The sequence below is a fragment of the Gasterosteus aculeatus genome, chromosome 10 (assembly GCF_964276395.1).
Source record: "Gasterosteus aculeatus chromosome 10, fGasAcu3.hap1.1, whole genome shotgun sequence".
NCBI classification, from domain to species: Eukaryota; Metazoa; Chordata; class Actinopteri; order Perciformes; family Gasterosteidae; genus Gasterosteus; species Gasterosteus aculeatus.
Genome location: NC_135697.1, coordinates 8,042,606 through 8,060,074, shown reverse-complemented (window position 1 = coordinate 8,060,074; position 17,469 = coordinate 8,042,606). Strand labels below are relative to the sequence as shown.

Here is a 17,469-nt window from a genome sequence, read left to right as displayed (position 1 = left end):
AAAGAGGCTGCATTACTTCCTTTCTTTCCCTTAATATTCGCCTTTATTTCTCTGCAGTGTATCGATAATTCTTAATCATGGGCTTTTCAGTGGCATTTTATATTTCATGCTGTTAATGCTCTTCTGGAAAAAAAGTGTCACAGTTTTCAAAAGGGGAATGTCTCATCTTGGCATTAATCTTTTCATATTAAAAAGCGCACAGCCATGTGTAATAAATCCATATTATCCTAATCGTGACAGTGTTGAAATTGCCCGAATCCTCACATGAATGGCAGTCGCCTGACAGCTCTGCGGCAACTTTCTAAAAGCGGAAGGATTGTCCGACAAAAATAATAATTCCACTGTCATTATTACAAATATATATTGATGTATCCGAGTTGAGCGTAATTGTCTCTAAAATGTCTTTTTTTTCATACATTACCCCAGGACTCTTCACAACTGAACTCGTTTTGAGTGTTTTCTCAGTAGATCGAAAGCTTCTGGCCTTTCTGGTTACTTCTGTTCCTGATAGCAGATCGGTAATGCAGGCGTACTGATCAGGCAGCATGTATGGATCAGGTAGGGACGGGTAGGTCTGTCACAAATTGCAACTTTTCTCACGTAGTGCAGTTTTGGCCTTGCTTAGTAGCTTTTCCCATGCTATAGATTCAATGCTAATTCATACTCTTGGCTAATTCCCGATCAAAGGAAGGAATAAAAATGAACGTTATCACTAACCCATCAGAGGTCACAGAGCTGCGCATTGAGGTAATGTTGAAACACAAAGATTACCATGAAATGCTAATCCAATGTTAATGACGAATACTGAGATGAATGCACATGCCGGAATAACGTGTTATAAGCAGAGTAATATCCATGGGAAGTTAAATCAGTGTTTTTTTCTTTTGGCATTGTTGGTGGGAGGCTGACGACAAAAATAATATAGAACCGACGCTATCAAAGTTAATCATCTTAACGGACTGAAATTCTTTTATGATGCAAGTTATTCACAAGTCTATAAAGAGAGTTGGTCAAATTGTTGAATAAATCAAACTGACAGGCAACTGAATTGGAAGATGACTGCCAGTGAAACCTTTTATATATCTAAGTGCCCAGGAACCCATTTCTGTTTATTAAAGGCCTCAGGATCCATCCGTTGATTCTCTTGCAGTCCTTATAAACCTCACATCTTTTATGGGAAATGCCTCGAAAATTACTTTTCAAATTCATTTCTCAGATGTTGTGAGTGGAAACACACGTCCCTGCTTTCTTGTAACAGATCCTCTGCATTATTTTCAAGCGTTTCAGCATTTATTATGTTCCGCCATCAAACTTGGTTCATCTTTTATTAAAGTTACTGCTGAGGAAGGCGTAAAACCTCTAAACTCATAGATTCATCCTTCTCTGTCTTTCCTTTCGTCTCCATATTTGTCTCTCTCTCTCTGTGTCATCGCTGCCCCCCCCCCCCCCCCCCCCCCAAGCCTCCAGCCTGCGGTGTCATCTGTCTCACTAAAAACTCTAAAAGCATCTCATTGCATTCTTTTTCACTTTTTTTTTCACAAACTTTGCAATCCTTCTCAGATTTGACTTTTCATCCTGCCAGCTTACTTCGTGCCTCTCCGTCTCGTGCTCCCTGCACCCCGACTCTGCTGTAATTGCTTATCTAGGGAGAAATAAAATCCAGGTAAATGGTTATGTGTGTGGGAGTGTGTGTGTGGTAGAACGAGTAGCTGAATGCTGCGGTCTGCTCTGCTCGCACGCCTTTGTGTGTGTGTGTGTGTGTGTGTGTGTGTGTGTGTGTGTGAGAGACAAATGCAGATAGTTCTACAGATGGCCCATAAAAGCAGCAGCTTGTAATGAAGCAACTGAGACTCAAATCATGGTTATGGTAAACTGGGGAGAGGCAGAGACAGTGAAAGAGAAGCATATATAGATGGATAGAGAGAATAGTGAGGAGAAAGAAGTGTGAGTAAAGGAAGAGAACGCAGCCGGCAGTAAACCATGAAAAGAAATGTGTTGTAGCTCCTGGCTACTGAACAAACTGGTGTAATGAAACTACGTGATGTTCACAATAAACTATAGAAATAGTAAAGAGGAATGAAGGGATGGACAGAAGGGCTGATACAGTGGCAGGGATGCAACAGAGTAGAGATGGAACGGGAGAGGCAAGGCACACTGGCATGTTGTCAACGTTTTTAATTGAGGAGGAGGGAGCAGGGGGAGCAGGACAGGAGGGGACGAGCAGTGTGACAGGAAGGGAGAGACGTGGAGGGAAGATGGAGAGAGATTATCAAATACAACATGGGAGACATGGGAGATACGGCTGGGAACAATAAACAAGAAGGTGCTAAAGAGGCAGAGACAGATGGAAAAAAGGATGTAATAAGAAGTGGGAACTAACACGCTACCCAGAACAAATGTATGCAGAATAAATAAAACCTTGAGAGGCTCAGACTGGGAAGTGTGTGTGTGTGTGTGTGTGTGTGTGTGTGTGTGTTGGGAGAGGAAATGTGTGCCTGATGGAACACTAAACACCCAACATCCTGACACCGACTGCGGCCACACTAACTGGCAAAATCAATAGGCCACCAGGTCGCCACACTAGGCCAACCTGACATCCAATCACAATACAGCACCGGGGGGGTCGCTTCGGTGATGGATGACCCTGGGTATGTGTGTATGTGCGTGTGTACTAGTGTCGAAATGTGTCTTGTCAGTGTGCTTTTCTCTGTAATGATAAGGAGTATGGTGGGTGGGGGGGGGGTCGGAGGTGGTGGTCTTTAGCAGAATGACTATCGAATGTTGTCCCATCTATGTGGTCCCATCTATGTCGTCCACGCGCGTCGACGCCCGGGACTAAAAACACCCTTTTAAAGAAAACCTTACACGCCATCTTTATTTCAACTAATTACAGGCTTGTGCATTTTGGGGTGTTTTTTTTTCTACCAATGTTGACTCTTTTATTATTTCTGTTAATCATTTACTTTCATCTATTCTATTTTTAAATGATCCACAAGCTTTTTACGTGTTGACCCCATCGTATTCAAAATGGATGCTAATGATAATCAGTAGGATGATTCATTCATGGGAAACCGAGAGGGAACCGCGGGTGTGTGAAAACGCAAAACGTCCACACGATGTCCTTCGTAACCGACAGCTGTGTGGCTGCAGCGCAGGTACAGGTTGGGAACGGGGAGAAGAAGCGAGGGAGGAGGGTGTAATTGAAAAGGAATGGCGATAAAGTTATTTTGTAAAGGAATCAACCAGCCAGCCAAGAATGCCTCGATTGTTCCGTTTGCTGATATTCTCTATTCACTGCCTGCCTTGTGATTGATAACTCAATTTCTGCCCTCAGCGTGGATGGAAAAGATTTCCCTGGATCTGTACGCTAGCTCTCTGTTTTAGTATAATTGCCCAAAAAAACCCAGCAAAAGTTGTGTGAAGAAGTAAATGTGTTGAGGTCTTTCTGGGGACATTTTTCCTGAAGGAATTTCTCATTGTGCAGCATAAAATTGTCCTCACTGCTTCTGTGATTTCCTTTTTGCTCTCCTTGTCCCGTCCCATTTCAACTGTCCGCTCCTCCCTCCCTCCCTCCGTCTGAGTAGTTTCCTACTTCTATCTATCCCGTCCTGTGTCCTCTCCCTGTCTCTAGCGACGAGCGACATTTCCATTTCATCTGTTAATTACAACTCATGGCTTAGGACGGTGTTTCAAAATGCCGATTGATTATGACTTTGATATTTACGATACTGACCCTCCAAACATGCAGCTTATCTTCTGTTCTCCTTCAGACACGTGTCAAATATGAACGTGGAAGCATGCTCAAATAAAAGTGAAGAGTTCGTATCTCTCCCGTATCCTCGAGCAAAACTCTCTCCTCCGTAAAGTTTGTCTAGCGGCGCAAATATTTCATTCCAGCATCTAAAAAGAGCCACGCAGCCGGGTGGGATCAGTGTGGGGGGGGTGGGGGGCACCACCTAAAACACCTGCTGTTTCTCCCCTCTTATAGCTAAATCTGATAAGAATGCAGGCTCAGACGATGCATCTTGAGCTGGACGACCCGCCTTCTGGTTTCCCAGTTGGTTTCTCGTCTCCTCGGCTCTTGCCTCCCCCTCACCCAATCTGTTCGTCTCCTCCTCCCTAGCCCCCTATCTGTCTTAACAGTTTCATAGTTGTATCAATCAAGTTCAAACAATAAGCCCGTAGTTGGTCCCTGTTCTCCCATGTACTTTTCTGGTTTATGGCTTGTATGGTTCCCTCTCTCTGCCTCTATCCGCCTCTTTCCTGAGTGTGTGTGTGTGTGTGTGTGTTGGCATATTTGTGTCTTTGTATATATGTGCCAAATTGTATATGCATGTGTCTTAGGCACCGAACTGTAAATGTATCAAGAGGGAACAAAGTGATTAACCATACAACACTAAAGTCTCCCTCCCTCTCTTTGGTGTGACTTAGTTTGCTTCTTAGAGTGCAGTCAAAACATTTATTGTATATTAATAAGAACTCTAGGCGGAAGGACCTTCTCTTATGGCTGCTTTAGGTATGATTTCAGAACAGACTTTGACGCTGTGTGTTTACGCATTCAATCTGCATCACCACAAAGCCAGTGTGTATGGAACAGTGTTTTCAATGGTACATGCAGTGTGCAGACCTGGGAGCTGTAATTGCCCCAGAGTAGTCTCTGGATGGGACACATCACAGAGCAATAGCTGGGTAAAGTATATGGCTGGGACCCAGTGGAGTGGGGGCTGAAGGCGTAGTTAAACAGTTTAGTGTAATTCAATTGAAGACAGAAATGCGAAAAGGCCTTAATCCTCCTTTTTCTCAATTGTTTCTTTTCTCCTGCAGAACTCCACAGCACATCCTGTGGAAACCCCGGCGTCCCAGCTAAAGCAGTGCTCAGTGGTGGAGGGCGCTTCGCCGTGGGAGACCATGTGCGCTACAGCTGTGTCCCTGGTTACGTCTTAGATGGCCACGCAACACTTACCTGCATTACCAATGCCGGAAACACTGCCGTTTGGGACTTCCCTGCTCCGATTTGTCGAGGTATTAACAACTATACGTGTGTGTGTATATATGTATAGGGCTGTGTGTGGTTGTGCATGACTGTGGATGAAGAGTTTTTTTCTGAAGTAAAGATGTATGTGATTAAAAGAAATACAAAAGGATATTTAACACAATATTATTCAAGTAATAATATCTACATCATGCTTTGGAAGAACCCTAACCCTTCATTTAATACATGTGTCAGTGAGAGAGACAGAACGACGGACAGGCTGTGTGTGTGTGTGTGTGTGTGTGTGTGTGTGTGTGTGTGTGTGTGTGTGTGTGTGTGTGTGTGTGTGTGTGTGTGTGTGTGTGTGTGTGTGTGTGTGTGTGTGTGTGTGTGTGTGTGTGTGTGTGTGTGTGTGTGTTGTTATGCCATACTTTATCATCAAAAGATTTGTGTGGGAGAGAGGCAAATATGCAGCATGCAATGTATGCTGTAGTCTATTTGGGGATTTCAGGGTGGGTGCTGATAGTACGCAGACTATGGCGTTGCATACTATGACACACTACAGTACGTATTGTGAGGAGGAACGTATTTGTCCCACTTAACCGTGTTGTGTAGGTCGATGTACTGTATATCTTTAACACTCTTGCACAGCTCTCTCTCGCAATGAGTTTGGAGAAAACCATATTTAAAGCGATGGCAGCACGAGCAGCATGACTAATAATCACACATAAATGACATCTTCTTTAATGGATTAATTTGTCATATACAGTGCCAGTCAAAAGTTTGGCCACACTTCCTCATTGGATCAAAAGAAGAAATGTGTCCAAACTTTGGACTGGTATTCTTCTTACATTACCCATTTAGTGTAATATTTTGATCAAATGAGCGCTGGCAGCTCATTGTCTTACTGTACCACACCATACGATTTAGTCTCAATGTCTCCAATTGTTCAAATATATTCAAGCTCATCCAAAAACAGAGCGCAAGAATGAGAGTGTGACGAGCGACTTCAAAGCGAGCCGTAGCAAAAGCTTAGTAAGCCACAGAGAGAATTATTTCGGAGTAGGTGGGGGGGAAGCTGGAACTGAAGGCAACAGGAGTTTGGAGATACAGCTGAGGACAAAGGGGACTTTAATGGGATTCCTATTTCTCTTTTGTGGATGACTAAGTAGGCAAGTAAGTGATGTCTAACCATGATCAAAGCCATACAAATTATACAGCCCACTTAGCTGTTTTTTCATGGCTAATCGTATATCTCCCTTTGTGGCTATCTAGTGGATGCCATCAAACTACGTGAGTGGCCAGATGGCAGCTGTACGAGCGAGCCGGTATTTACGGGAATGTGATGCCAGACAACGGAACTGATTGATGGTTTGAGGTGACACGGCGAAAACAGGAGCCCAAGTAAAGACGAATCGGTTGGACAGCCTTAACACACCCTATGCTCCCGATCCCAATGCGATGACATGCAACGGCAACAAATCATTCCTCGGGCCTTCGCTGCTTGGTCGCTGTAGGACTATGTGTTGAAATGTATGTTGTGGCAACTCGGCGGACGTGGATTCCAGATTTCAGAATAGAATTAGCTACACAGAGACATTTTTCAATTAATGAAAAGCATCCTTTTATAATTAAACGTTGGGAAAAGGGGCTCAGGTCGAAACACAAAAGTTTCTTCCCAGTCAGGGTCTTGATGAGAGGGCGAGGCGATATGGGCGCCTCCTGTTTAATGGGACTTCTCTCAAGCAATTTGTAAGATCCCATTAGTCGTTCCTCTCTGCTCCGTTGGTTCCCCCAAACTGCTGTTCCGTCAATCTCCTCCCTCCCCTGCTGCTCGGCCCTCTCGCTTCATGTCCCATCCGATCTGTCTGATGGGCTGCAGGTGTGCCCCATGCCAAGCGCCTATTGATGACAGCACCTGCACTGGGAAGTACACACCCTCTATTACCTCCCCCAACCGGAGCCTTGGGATCCACCTCCTGGGCAGCTTTGCCTGGGCCCCTCCCCCTGGCTCGCCACAATATTCATATATATTCATATTCATATTGGTGGTAAATATACCATAAGAAATAAGATAAGAAACTTAAATATATTTCTTATATTATCAGTGACTCACACCTCTGTAAGCGTTACTACAATGACGCTCATATGACTGCCTGGTGACATCAATGACCTGCACTGACAAAGACATCAGATCATTTAAATATGAACTTTGCCGCTCCACCTGAATGCATTTTGGCTGTAGATCTAATGAGAAACAAAGGGTCAGTCATCAATTGGAGCAGGATTGTAAAGGCAAATCTATGTCGAACCAAAATTAGATCAAAGCACGCGTAGAGGTCACGCAGGCAAATTACTTTTGCGAGTGCTTTTATATCACTCCACGAAGAGTATCTCGGCTCTCGTAAGCAAGGAGGGGTTATATATGTCTATGAAGGGTTGTAATCTGCCGAAGGACTCCTGCAACGATACGAGTTCAGGGGTATCACAGATACAGCAGAAGATCTCCGTCTGTCAGCTGCTCATAACTTCAACAACAAATCCATTGTGACGTTACCTGGAGCTGAGCGTGGGAGTCCCTCAGCGCCGCCGCCGTCTCCTCGTCTCCACCGGAGCTCTGATCCAAAGCGCCCCGACTGCTCTCGGAGGGCTGAGATGGTCGTGTTGGCGTCACTGTCCATCGGAAAGGAGGAAACAATCTAATATATGAATGGCTCTCACGCCAACTCAAGCTGCATCCATGTTTCAATGTGTTCAATGTGTGCATACCAGAGGGAAGCACGTCTCTTCTGTCATGTAAAATGAAGCCAGGACTTCTTCCCAATCTAAACTTTGCACAAAATAAATGAAATGAATTACTTTACACGGTGTTTGAACCTTTAGAGACGTGTGGTGTTGCACTCAGGTCGCTTAAAGAGTTTCAGAAGAGACCTCGATCATCTATTAAAAGTGATTTTATAGAAAACAAAACGACCGTTTACAAACCTGCTGTGAGACGCCGGCTTCAACTTGAGCACAACTTCGTCCCTCCTTGTTCAACTGGAGCTGCTCCTTGAGAAGCTGCGGTCCGGTTGGACCTCCCCAGGACCATGACGGTCCATCCCACCCTCCACGTCTCAAGCTCACGTGAAGCCAGTAAGGACCAGCCCCTTAGTTCCCCCCTCCACCCTCCCGTATCATCGACGGCGGAGGTCTAGGGGTCTAGGGGTCGGGGTCGCCACTTCCTGGTTGACCGGGAGGAATATGGACCAGAGGCGAGGAGTTGTGTCTCCAGCAAGAACATCGTGGACCATTCCCTCATCAGAGATTTCTCCAGGCAACCCAGACCTGCCTGGGCCGCCTGGAGCCGGCTCTAGAGGGGAGGAGGGAGGGGAGGGAGGGGGGGGGGTACTGTAACGTCTCGTTAGCCTCATGCGTCTTTGCTCTGATTGCACTCTGCCTACTCACCTGCCTAGTCCACCCAACTGCCTCATCACCCCACCCACATATACTCCCCTGTGTCCCCCGCTCCAGTTGTCAGATTGTCATTATTCGTCCCCTCGTGTGTGTGTGTGTGTCTCTCGTGACTATTCCCTGTATCTCGTTAATGACTGTGACTGCCCCTTCTGTGGATTTTGCTCGCTCCCGGTTGGAGTGGTGGATCAGTAAAGAACCACCTTCTGTTTAAAGTTACATCTGGTCTCCAGTGTCGGCCTCTGCGTTTGGGTGTAAGGAAGGAACGCGGGTAGAAGAAAAGCGAGGGAAGAGAGGGGAAATGGCAACTTGTCAGTGCTGAGCAAAGTCCATGTCACTTTGTCAGCAAGGCTAAGAGGAGCTAAGCTACTAATACGTTCACACCAGCTCAGCAACATACACGTACACAACTATTCACAATCCCCCCCACAGACACGCAGCATGCACAAAAAAACAGATTCCCACACATAACCACTCACTCGACGCGAGTGTTGTAGGCATGCGTGTCCCTTTTTCTATGTCTGTGTGTGTGTGGGGGGCAGTTGACACCTTGAGGCATTCATACCAGCCGTAATAGCTTCCTGTCAATTATTCCACCATGCAATCAAATGAATGGAAATTCAGTGCTTTTAGGAGTATTAGGGAAAAATCTCTCTTTCTCCCCCTCTCTGTGTATGCATGTTCAATTTGGGTTCTTCACTGCAATTACATCAATGTAAACCACGGCACCCTTTGACATACACAAGTATTGCTTAAATTATTATGCCTTCGTAGTGAATAGACCACATGAGAATATAATTCTCTCTCACTTAAAATGGTGAAAGGGTAAAATGCTGCTGCTTTCAGCTCTGTTTGAATTCATCACCCATCTTTTGAGCCAAAGCATGCTATCAATGAACAACATTTTGAGCAACAGAGTAGGTGGAATTCCGCCTGCCTTTTGAGTTGTCTTGTTTAATACACACTTACAACAATTCTTTAAACTTTACCCGATGGCCTTTGTGTGATACATTCCAAAATAAATACCCTTTCTAATAGGGGTGGGGGTAAAAATCGATTTTTCACGATTCTCTCTAGAACGATTCGGTCTCGATTCAGAAAAGTTAATAATCGGAATTTAAAATAAAATAAAAGTCTGTCTCGCGCGAGATATTTGCTCGCTCGCGGAGCGTGAACTTCCTCGCTTGCGAGGTTAGTCTCTGCTCGCGCTCGAAGGTGTTTTCTACCCGCTCGCTGTTTTTCTTTTTGACAGTAAGGGGGCGGAGCCAGTCACCACGGTCTCTACACCTGATTGGTTACAAACCCCGTCTTTGGATTGGCTGGAGTGATGCATTCACACAACTATAGAAGCCCATTTCGAAATTATGAGATAAAACGTTGTCAAAAAACAAACGCCCCCCTTCGGTAATCGTAGTGGACCGTAGATGACAACCAGCTACAACCATCATTTACCATCATTACCGGCACATTAAGACCAATGCGTCCAGCTCGCAGACTATCTAATAACTTTACCGAACTATGAAGGAGCCTGCGCATATCTTACCTCATTATTTCAATTTTCCAAAAAGTCGATCAAGTCGATTGGCAAGATATTCACAGATTTGGACTTTTTTCCGTTATTTTACAAATACGGACCGGTCTGAGACTAAGAGCAGCTTTTTCTTCATTTAAAAGAAAAATGAATGTTTAATATTTTTTTTACATTAGCTACTTCCATATTGTGTTGAGATGCGAGCTGCATTGGTTCTCGCATTGTTGATAGAAAATCATATTTGTGACAAAGATTTTTTTTTCTCATAAAAAATTATAGAAGGTAATAAGAGATTCCCACCTCTACTTTCTAATAACAATTTGCATTTGATTCGTTAATCCTCCAAGAACCACAGTTAACAAGGGCATAGCCGTGAGCGCTGGATTTCTTTAGGAAAGGTTTACCCACTTGCCACTTTTATTATTATTATTATTAAAGGGTCATTTAGCTGACGCTTTTTGCCCAGGGAGCAATTAGGGGTTAGGTGTCTTGCTCAGGCACATCAACATGGGACATGGAGCAGCCGGGGCTTTAACCGCCAACCTTGCGGTTCCCGGCGCACCCTCTACCCCTGTGCCACGTTGACCCCACTCCTCAGATATCAGGAGGTTGTCTAGCACACGCAGCGCTAGTGGGGGCATGCACAGTTTGGGGTTATTGATTTAGTATGCCGAGAATTGGAGCGGGTCTGGAACCATTGTTAAAGCGGCCCACGGATCCATTGAGCTGCTGTATGTCATTTTGTGGTAAACATTTCTACTTGACTTGGCATTTCAATGGAGCAACAATAGAACAAATCAATCATCACAGCGGTGCTGTATCAGCACATTTCTATTGTTACCAAACTGTGTTATATACTACCATGAGCTAAATAAAATGGGAAAAAACAAACATGCGGCAAGAGTGTGCCACACAAATGTTGTTGCAAAAGCGTGGAAGGGATTTATGTATGACTTTGGCTGTGATCCTTTGTTGATGGATTCTTCCATGTATGAGCGTCAGTATGTGTGCTTCTCCAAAGTCGGTGCAGCATTATTTACAGGACAGAAATACCCTTCAGAATCCAGTCATCCATGTGCATATTTGGGCCTGCGGAAATTTCATCATGATCTCACAGATAGAGAATATTCTTATGAATATTCAAGGGTTGCGTGCATGCGCATCTGTATGCGTTTCTGCCGAGGTGGGGGTGACCTGACTGAAAGAGAGCAAGGCAGAGAAAAACTGAGATTGAGCATCAAAAGACTGCACACTTACACGGTGCTAAGGAAGGGAGCTAAATAAGAGAATTCTGGGGAAATCTTCAAATGCGAATGACCCAGATAATTTTTTGCTGTGTAGTATATGCAGGTGCGTTCATATACTGACTAGCCGAGTATATCATAAACCCAAATTGCTTTCTGCAAAATAACTTCAAGAGCAATAGAGAAAAAAAAGCAATAGAGAAGGAGAGATGGGTGACACAAAGGGACGAACAGAGGGGGGACAAGGAACCGGAGTGTTTTTTTTGGAATTGAAAAAGTAATAATATTCTTTGACAAAACTCCAAATTAGACTGTCTGAGAAACGGAAATGAACGGAGTGTGTGCGTGTGTGTGTGTGTGTGTTTTTTCGTGTCTCTGTGTAGTCACGGCTTGGGCTGCTGCTGCTTGGCGACATGTTTTTGGGTGTACACAAGCGTGTGCACATTATTGGTTGAGCTCGTAGCATGAACTCTGCTGCCATCGGATCAGTCAATATTTACATGTTTTACCTCTTGTGAGTTGTAGCACTGCAGTTATACTATGCCGAACCAAAGCCATCTTTGTTGGGATTTAGCCTTCAAGCCTGCGTCATGACGTAATCCTCATGGTTTGTTCAGATAAGAGGTGCAGCTGATCCTATGACACAGATTAACAAAACGCATTGCATAGGAACACACCAACAAAGATTAAGGAAATAATGCATCTGCTTTGAGTTCAGTCAAATATTTGAAGATGTAGGAAACATAAAAGTAAACAAACTCCTGAATTCTTAACTTTTGAGTCCAAATGAATGCTGTAATACACACACACACACACACACACACACACACACACACACACACTGTTACGCACTGTCTGCTAGCTACAGGATCCTTAATTTGGTCTTTATCATCAAACCATGTACTATTACAATATTGTATGTAAATGTTATTATGCCAAAATATATGGCGCCAAATCCAGCCTAAAAGTTTTCATTATTAAAAAATTCTTTTTTTAACCTGAGAGTTTAGGTCTCGCAAATTCTATGACTTTCATAATTCACCCCCCCTTTGTGTGTGTGTGTGTGTGTGTGTGTGTGTGTGTGTGTGCGTGTGTGAAAGAGTGTGACTGTCTATGTTTATGACTGTATGTGTATGCTAATGTTCCTAATGGCTCAGTACAGTAGTTGCTTGGTGAAACGTTGAGATTGTGACTGTAGTATTGAACATATGAAGTACGACAGTGTACATTTTCAGAATAAGAACATGTCAGTTTGACTCTGTGTGTGACATTGGAGTCGGGGATGTAGCAAATTCTGCTGTTCCCATTTCAAGTAAATGTGTGATGTTGTGGATTAAACGATCGCAGTTAAAGGGTGAACCGAGCAACTTATTTCATTCATTTCCTTCAGTCTTAGGATATGAATGAAGTCACTGTGGTTAAGCTCTGATGGTTATGTTGTGCTTTTAAGTTTAAAACAACAATCTCTACATTGAGCCGCTCCATCTCCTGAGGAAGGCCACAATACTGGCTTGTAGTTTTGGAAAGGCAGAGAATTATTTTGTTAACGAAATATTCTGAAGACACTAGAACTAGAAGACACTCAAAATAATAATGGAAAGAGAGATTTTATCTCGTTCATCACGTCTGTATTTTCTCACTTTTAGTCCCTGTTGTTATTTAAAGCATCAGATATCCTAGAAGAATAAGCAGAAGAGACGGAATGTGATGCCAATTGTTTTTGTGCATGGGCCAGATTCTATGAACTAGTTAAGCCGAGCTGCGACAGATTACAGTGTTTATGCATGTTTGTTGTAATCAGAGACACACACACACTCCCCCTGGAAGTTTGCAACACATTCAAATATGTTGCAAAGACACACACTGACTGGGTGTCTGTGGGTCTGAACCTTTGTGTAACCTCTGAAACTTACAGATGAACATGTTCTCCATTAGCAACCAGGAGGGACGATCTGCTCGTGAGCATCATCAAAAAGTCACGCAGCTCTAAAGTGCCTCTGTTAAAGCCTGTCAAAGTTTTTAATTCACTGCAATTCAAATTATTTTATATAGCCCCAAATCATCAGTTTGCCTCAGAGGACATCAGTGCCTATTGAATAGATTTGTATGTAAAGCACCTGCTCTGCATTCCTGTCAATCCAGCTATTTCACAGATAATAGTTCACAGCATATTCATAGAATTCAATAGAATGTGTTTTGCTCATATGCATTACACAGCATAACAAGCTCAAACCAGCTTTGAACCAATTATTTGCTTGTTGACATTTCAACCACAACAGCATGGTTTTGGATATTCATCATTAAAATTGGGTTACACAATTATCAAAGTTATGAAAAATAGTTCAAATTAGTCTTTAAATGTCTGTAATACTGTATGTTACAGAAATGAACCGGTGATCGCAACTTAAGCAAGTTGCAGGTCTGTTGATTTAATACATACATCATTTTACAGAATATTTAAAGACAATATGTTTGTTATTTTAATGCATTCATGCAACTCACATTGCATCATCACAGAAAAGTACAGCATGTTATTTGAAATAAAAAGTTATTATTTCCTAGCACTCAATGTATTTGTCCTCAAAACAACCTCTTAAATAACTCCCAAGTGGGATTAAATAAACAAGAAAAAGGCTTTCCTCATGACGTTTATGTCTAGGGCTGGAGCCAGTTTGTTTCCCTTCTTCCTCCGCCCTCCCTCTCCCCATCCCATTCTCTCTCACACACACACACACACACACACACACACATTCGTCCAGCCTCTCTGGTCTAGTTATTAACTTGCTAATAGTTCCCTGTGGATGTAAAGCTCTGCTGATCCAAGCAACTGGAGACATATACACACAGGTACTGCCAAACCTACATTCACACACACACACACACACACACACTGACTGCTGCAGTCCACCGTACCTGCTTCGAGAGTGAAATCATCCAGGACCATATGTTTCCCCCAGTGCAAAAAAAGACTAATTTAATCGTTTATTACGCTGTCACATCATTCTCTCTCTCTCTCTCTCTCACACACAAGCAAACACAAATATGCATCTATTTTGTCCTGCTAATTCCACTAATGCGGCGACGTTACTTTGTAATAGGTCTGTGTTCTATTATCGCTGAATTCAGAGTGACTGAAACACCTAATTATATGCTACTAAACTATCCAGACAATTTTTTTATTCTTTAAAAACATTTTTAGTAGAACATACAGTAGTCAGCGTCCACTCACGGATGGGCATTGTTGGTACTTTCAAACTGTTTTTGCTAACGCTGTTAAAATATAATTAATTTGGGTTCAGATGTATCAAAAAGCTAAAAGTGAAGCTTGAGATATGAAAGTTATGAAGAGGCAATTTTTTTTCTCATGACGGATCACTCGGATCCAAACATTCAGAAACCAGAAGAACCAGAGAGAACTGATTCTTAACCAGTAATGAAACTAAATCATTGACATCAATAGAACTAAATCATTGTTATCAACCTTCAGCAATATCGATAAATGGACTACTATTTACAAATAACAACTACTATATACAATATCCTACTATTTAAACAAACAAACAACTTGGCCATTCAAAACACATGCTAAGCTAACTTCTGCCCGGACGTCTAAGCCTGACTGGACAGTGAAATAGGGTTAATGTCATCCTTAGCCTGCTTCGCTCTGGCCCTGCACCGCTGCGTTGCAATGAACTGATTTGCCATTGAAGTAAAGGCCTCGGCAGCAAAGGGGATTTCCTCATCCTTTCTCATCGGGAAATGGCGCCCTGACAAAGAACAGAACCAAACGTCCAGCGAACAGACTGCTCCTAAGTGCTTCTAGGAGCAGCAGTTGTTTGTGAGCGCTTACACGCAAACCAAATCGCTCGGTTGAAGAGGCCTAACAGCTAAAACCTGGAGAACCCGAATCTTTTTCCCTTATTGTTGTTAAACGTCTCACGCGGCGTCAGCGTCCCAGAGTCAGCGCGGTGTTGTTGCCGTGTTGCCGCCATCTGCTGGCCCAACTCGCCCGTTCATCACTGTGGCGCTGTTGTTTAGGACATAATAACTCTGCATTATTTGAAATAATATTTAAAACTCGGTGCTCACCCTAATGAGGCTCTCTCTCTCGCCACATCTCTGTGTCTCTCACTCTCTCATATCAATGTACCAGCCTTGTAGTGACACTTGAAGTACTCTTATCTCCTCTCTGCAGACCTGCTCAATTCCTGCTACTTCTCCCCTCCCCTCCCTTCCCCATGCCGTCTTCTCTTTTGCCTTCATGTCTTGTCCGCCCTCCTTCCTTGATCCGCACACACTGTACCTTCCCTCTCTCCTCATTACATTGATGCTGATGATGGTAGCTGTCTAAACTTTGGTTAACAATGACATATGAGGTTGCCGTTGCAGCTCATCTACAAGCACTCAGCAATGCTAATGTTTTTACCACAAGACTGAGACGACTGCACGCTTCTCTTTTCTTCCTGTCCCTTTTCCCTTTGTTCTCCTCTCTTGTGTTATTTTGCATGCAACCCCTCCGTCTGTGACCTTTTAGGGTTTTCCCATCATGTTAAATCTGTTGTGAAACTCTACATAATTCTCTATGTAGGCAGAGTAGCTTCCATGACCTCAAGGCTGTGGCAGTGATGGTCTAAACGGCTTCTCAATTGGGTAACAGAATAGCATTGCGTCGCCGCTTATGGTGTCATTTCCATCTAAATGCCAATTCGAAGTCTGCCCACAGCCGCTCCTCCGTTGTGTGTGTTCAGAGAGAGAGAGTTCAGCTTTACAGGCAACTTTCCAAGAAAAAAAATATTTAAAGGTGAGTTGAGAGGAAACCAATTGAAATTTTTTTCATGAGCTAAATGTGGCAGGCCAAATACTTTAGTCAAACCTTTTGCTATTGAACACATTGCTGAAGGTTTTTTAAAATTAATCAGCCGTTCTTGTCTTTTGATGGATCCTCAGAGCGTTGCTCAAAGTATTGAGCAATAAGTGAAGGCAAATGATCACACAGCAGGAATTAGCTACGCCTTTTTTTAATTTATCCAGCTGGAACTGAACAAAACAGAAGCTTAACTGCACAATTTTATCCCGACAGATCACCAGTCTGACAAACAGCATGAAAATCTGCAGATTCAACACATTATTTATTTATAAAAAATACCAAACAGGCCGTTGTAAGCATCTGCGCCGCAAAAGTACACAGCATCAGCACTTGGCTATGTGAGCAGGGGATTTGTTTTTTTTATTAAAATTTACACCGACAGAAATGCTTCAGATTTTCCCAACATAGCTCAGAAAATATATAAAACTCCCATAGTTTTACACCGCAATCCGTGACAGTGCAGGCAGCGCATATTTGAGTAGTTTGGATGCTAACTGATCTTTGTTTACTCCACCCTCTGGTTAGTTGAATATCACAAATGCACATTTAAAGGATCAACAAAAAAAGATCTGTGAGAGCTCTCACCACCTCTTCCAGATGACAAACCTGTTTGGACATGGATGTATACGTTAAAGTTAGTGATAACATATTGGATGCAATCATTTTGTATGACCACATCATTTTCTCTAAAAATGATTTATTTATTATTATTTTAGCCACATTCCTTAAGTCATGACTTAGGACCGCTAACAGGTCAGGTGAGAACAAGGTGGCTGTTGGTCCTGCAGGTTGACATGCTTTGTTCAGATAGTAGTGGAGACTTTAATATTCTGATGAATTCTTTCATAATGATGGCAAATATGGATGAAAAAGTGAGCATCATCAATCCGTGTTCCCCTAATAATCCGGCAGAAGGTTTGTGTCAGGTGTACTTTAGTTAACCGCAATGTGATCGGTTTAAAAATGAGTTTACCATGACGGCTTCTCTCCCTTATTAGTCTGCTGACACTGCAAGATTTACAAAATGCACTGCACACCACATGCACCCAAACAACTAGAGTACAACACACACACACACACACACACACACACACACACACACACACACACACAAACTTTCCTTTCATGCTCTAACACGCTCACACGGACTCAAACTCTCACAGCATAGCGGCAGTGCTGTAGTCAGCAGGGCCTCATTGAGCCGCTAAACGATTTAGGATGTTCACAGTGTTTGTATGTGCGTGTCTGTGTGTGTCTGGGAAGGCTTGTGGCATGTTTAGGACAGCAGATTTCTCCTCCTTTCTGCATCTCTTGCGGTATCAACTTCCCTGCCCCATGTGGTATTTGATACTGGTGTTGACAACACACTCCACACACACACACACACACCTCAGCATAGTCG

General features: G+C 43.3%; 1 protein-coding gene across 7 annotated transcripts in view; it reads left to right on the top strand.

Moving 5' to 3' along the window:
- The window catches only part of LOC120826256 (CUB and sushi domain-containing protein 3-like), a 256,995-nt gene that overhangs the window by 98,475 nt on the left and 141,051 nt on the right, over window positions 1-17,469 (top strand). For all 7 annotated transcript variants that reach the window (XM_078081429.1, XM_078081428.1, XM_078081427.1 and 4 more), the window contains exon 4: window positions 4,825-5,022. In XM_078081429.1, coding sequence (XP_077937555.1) covers window positions 4,825-5,022 — 198 coding nt within the window. The remainder of the gene's footprint in view (window positions 1-4,824; window positions 5,023-17,469) is intronic.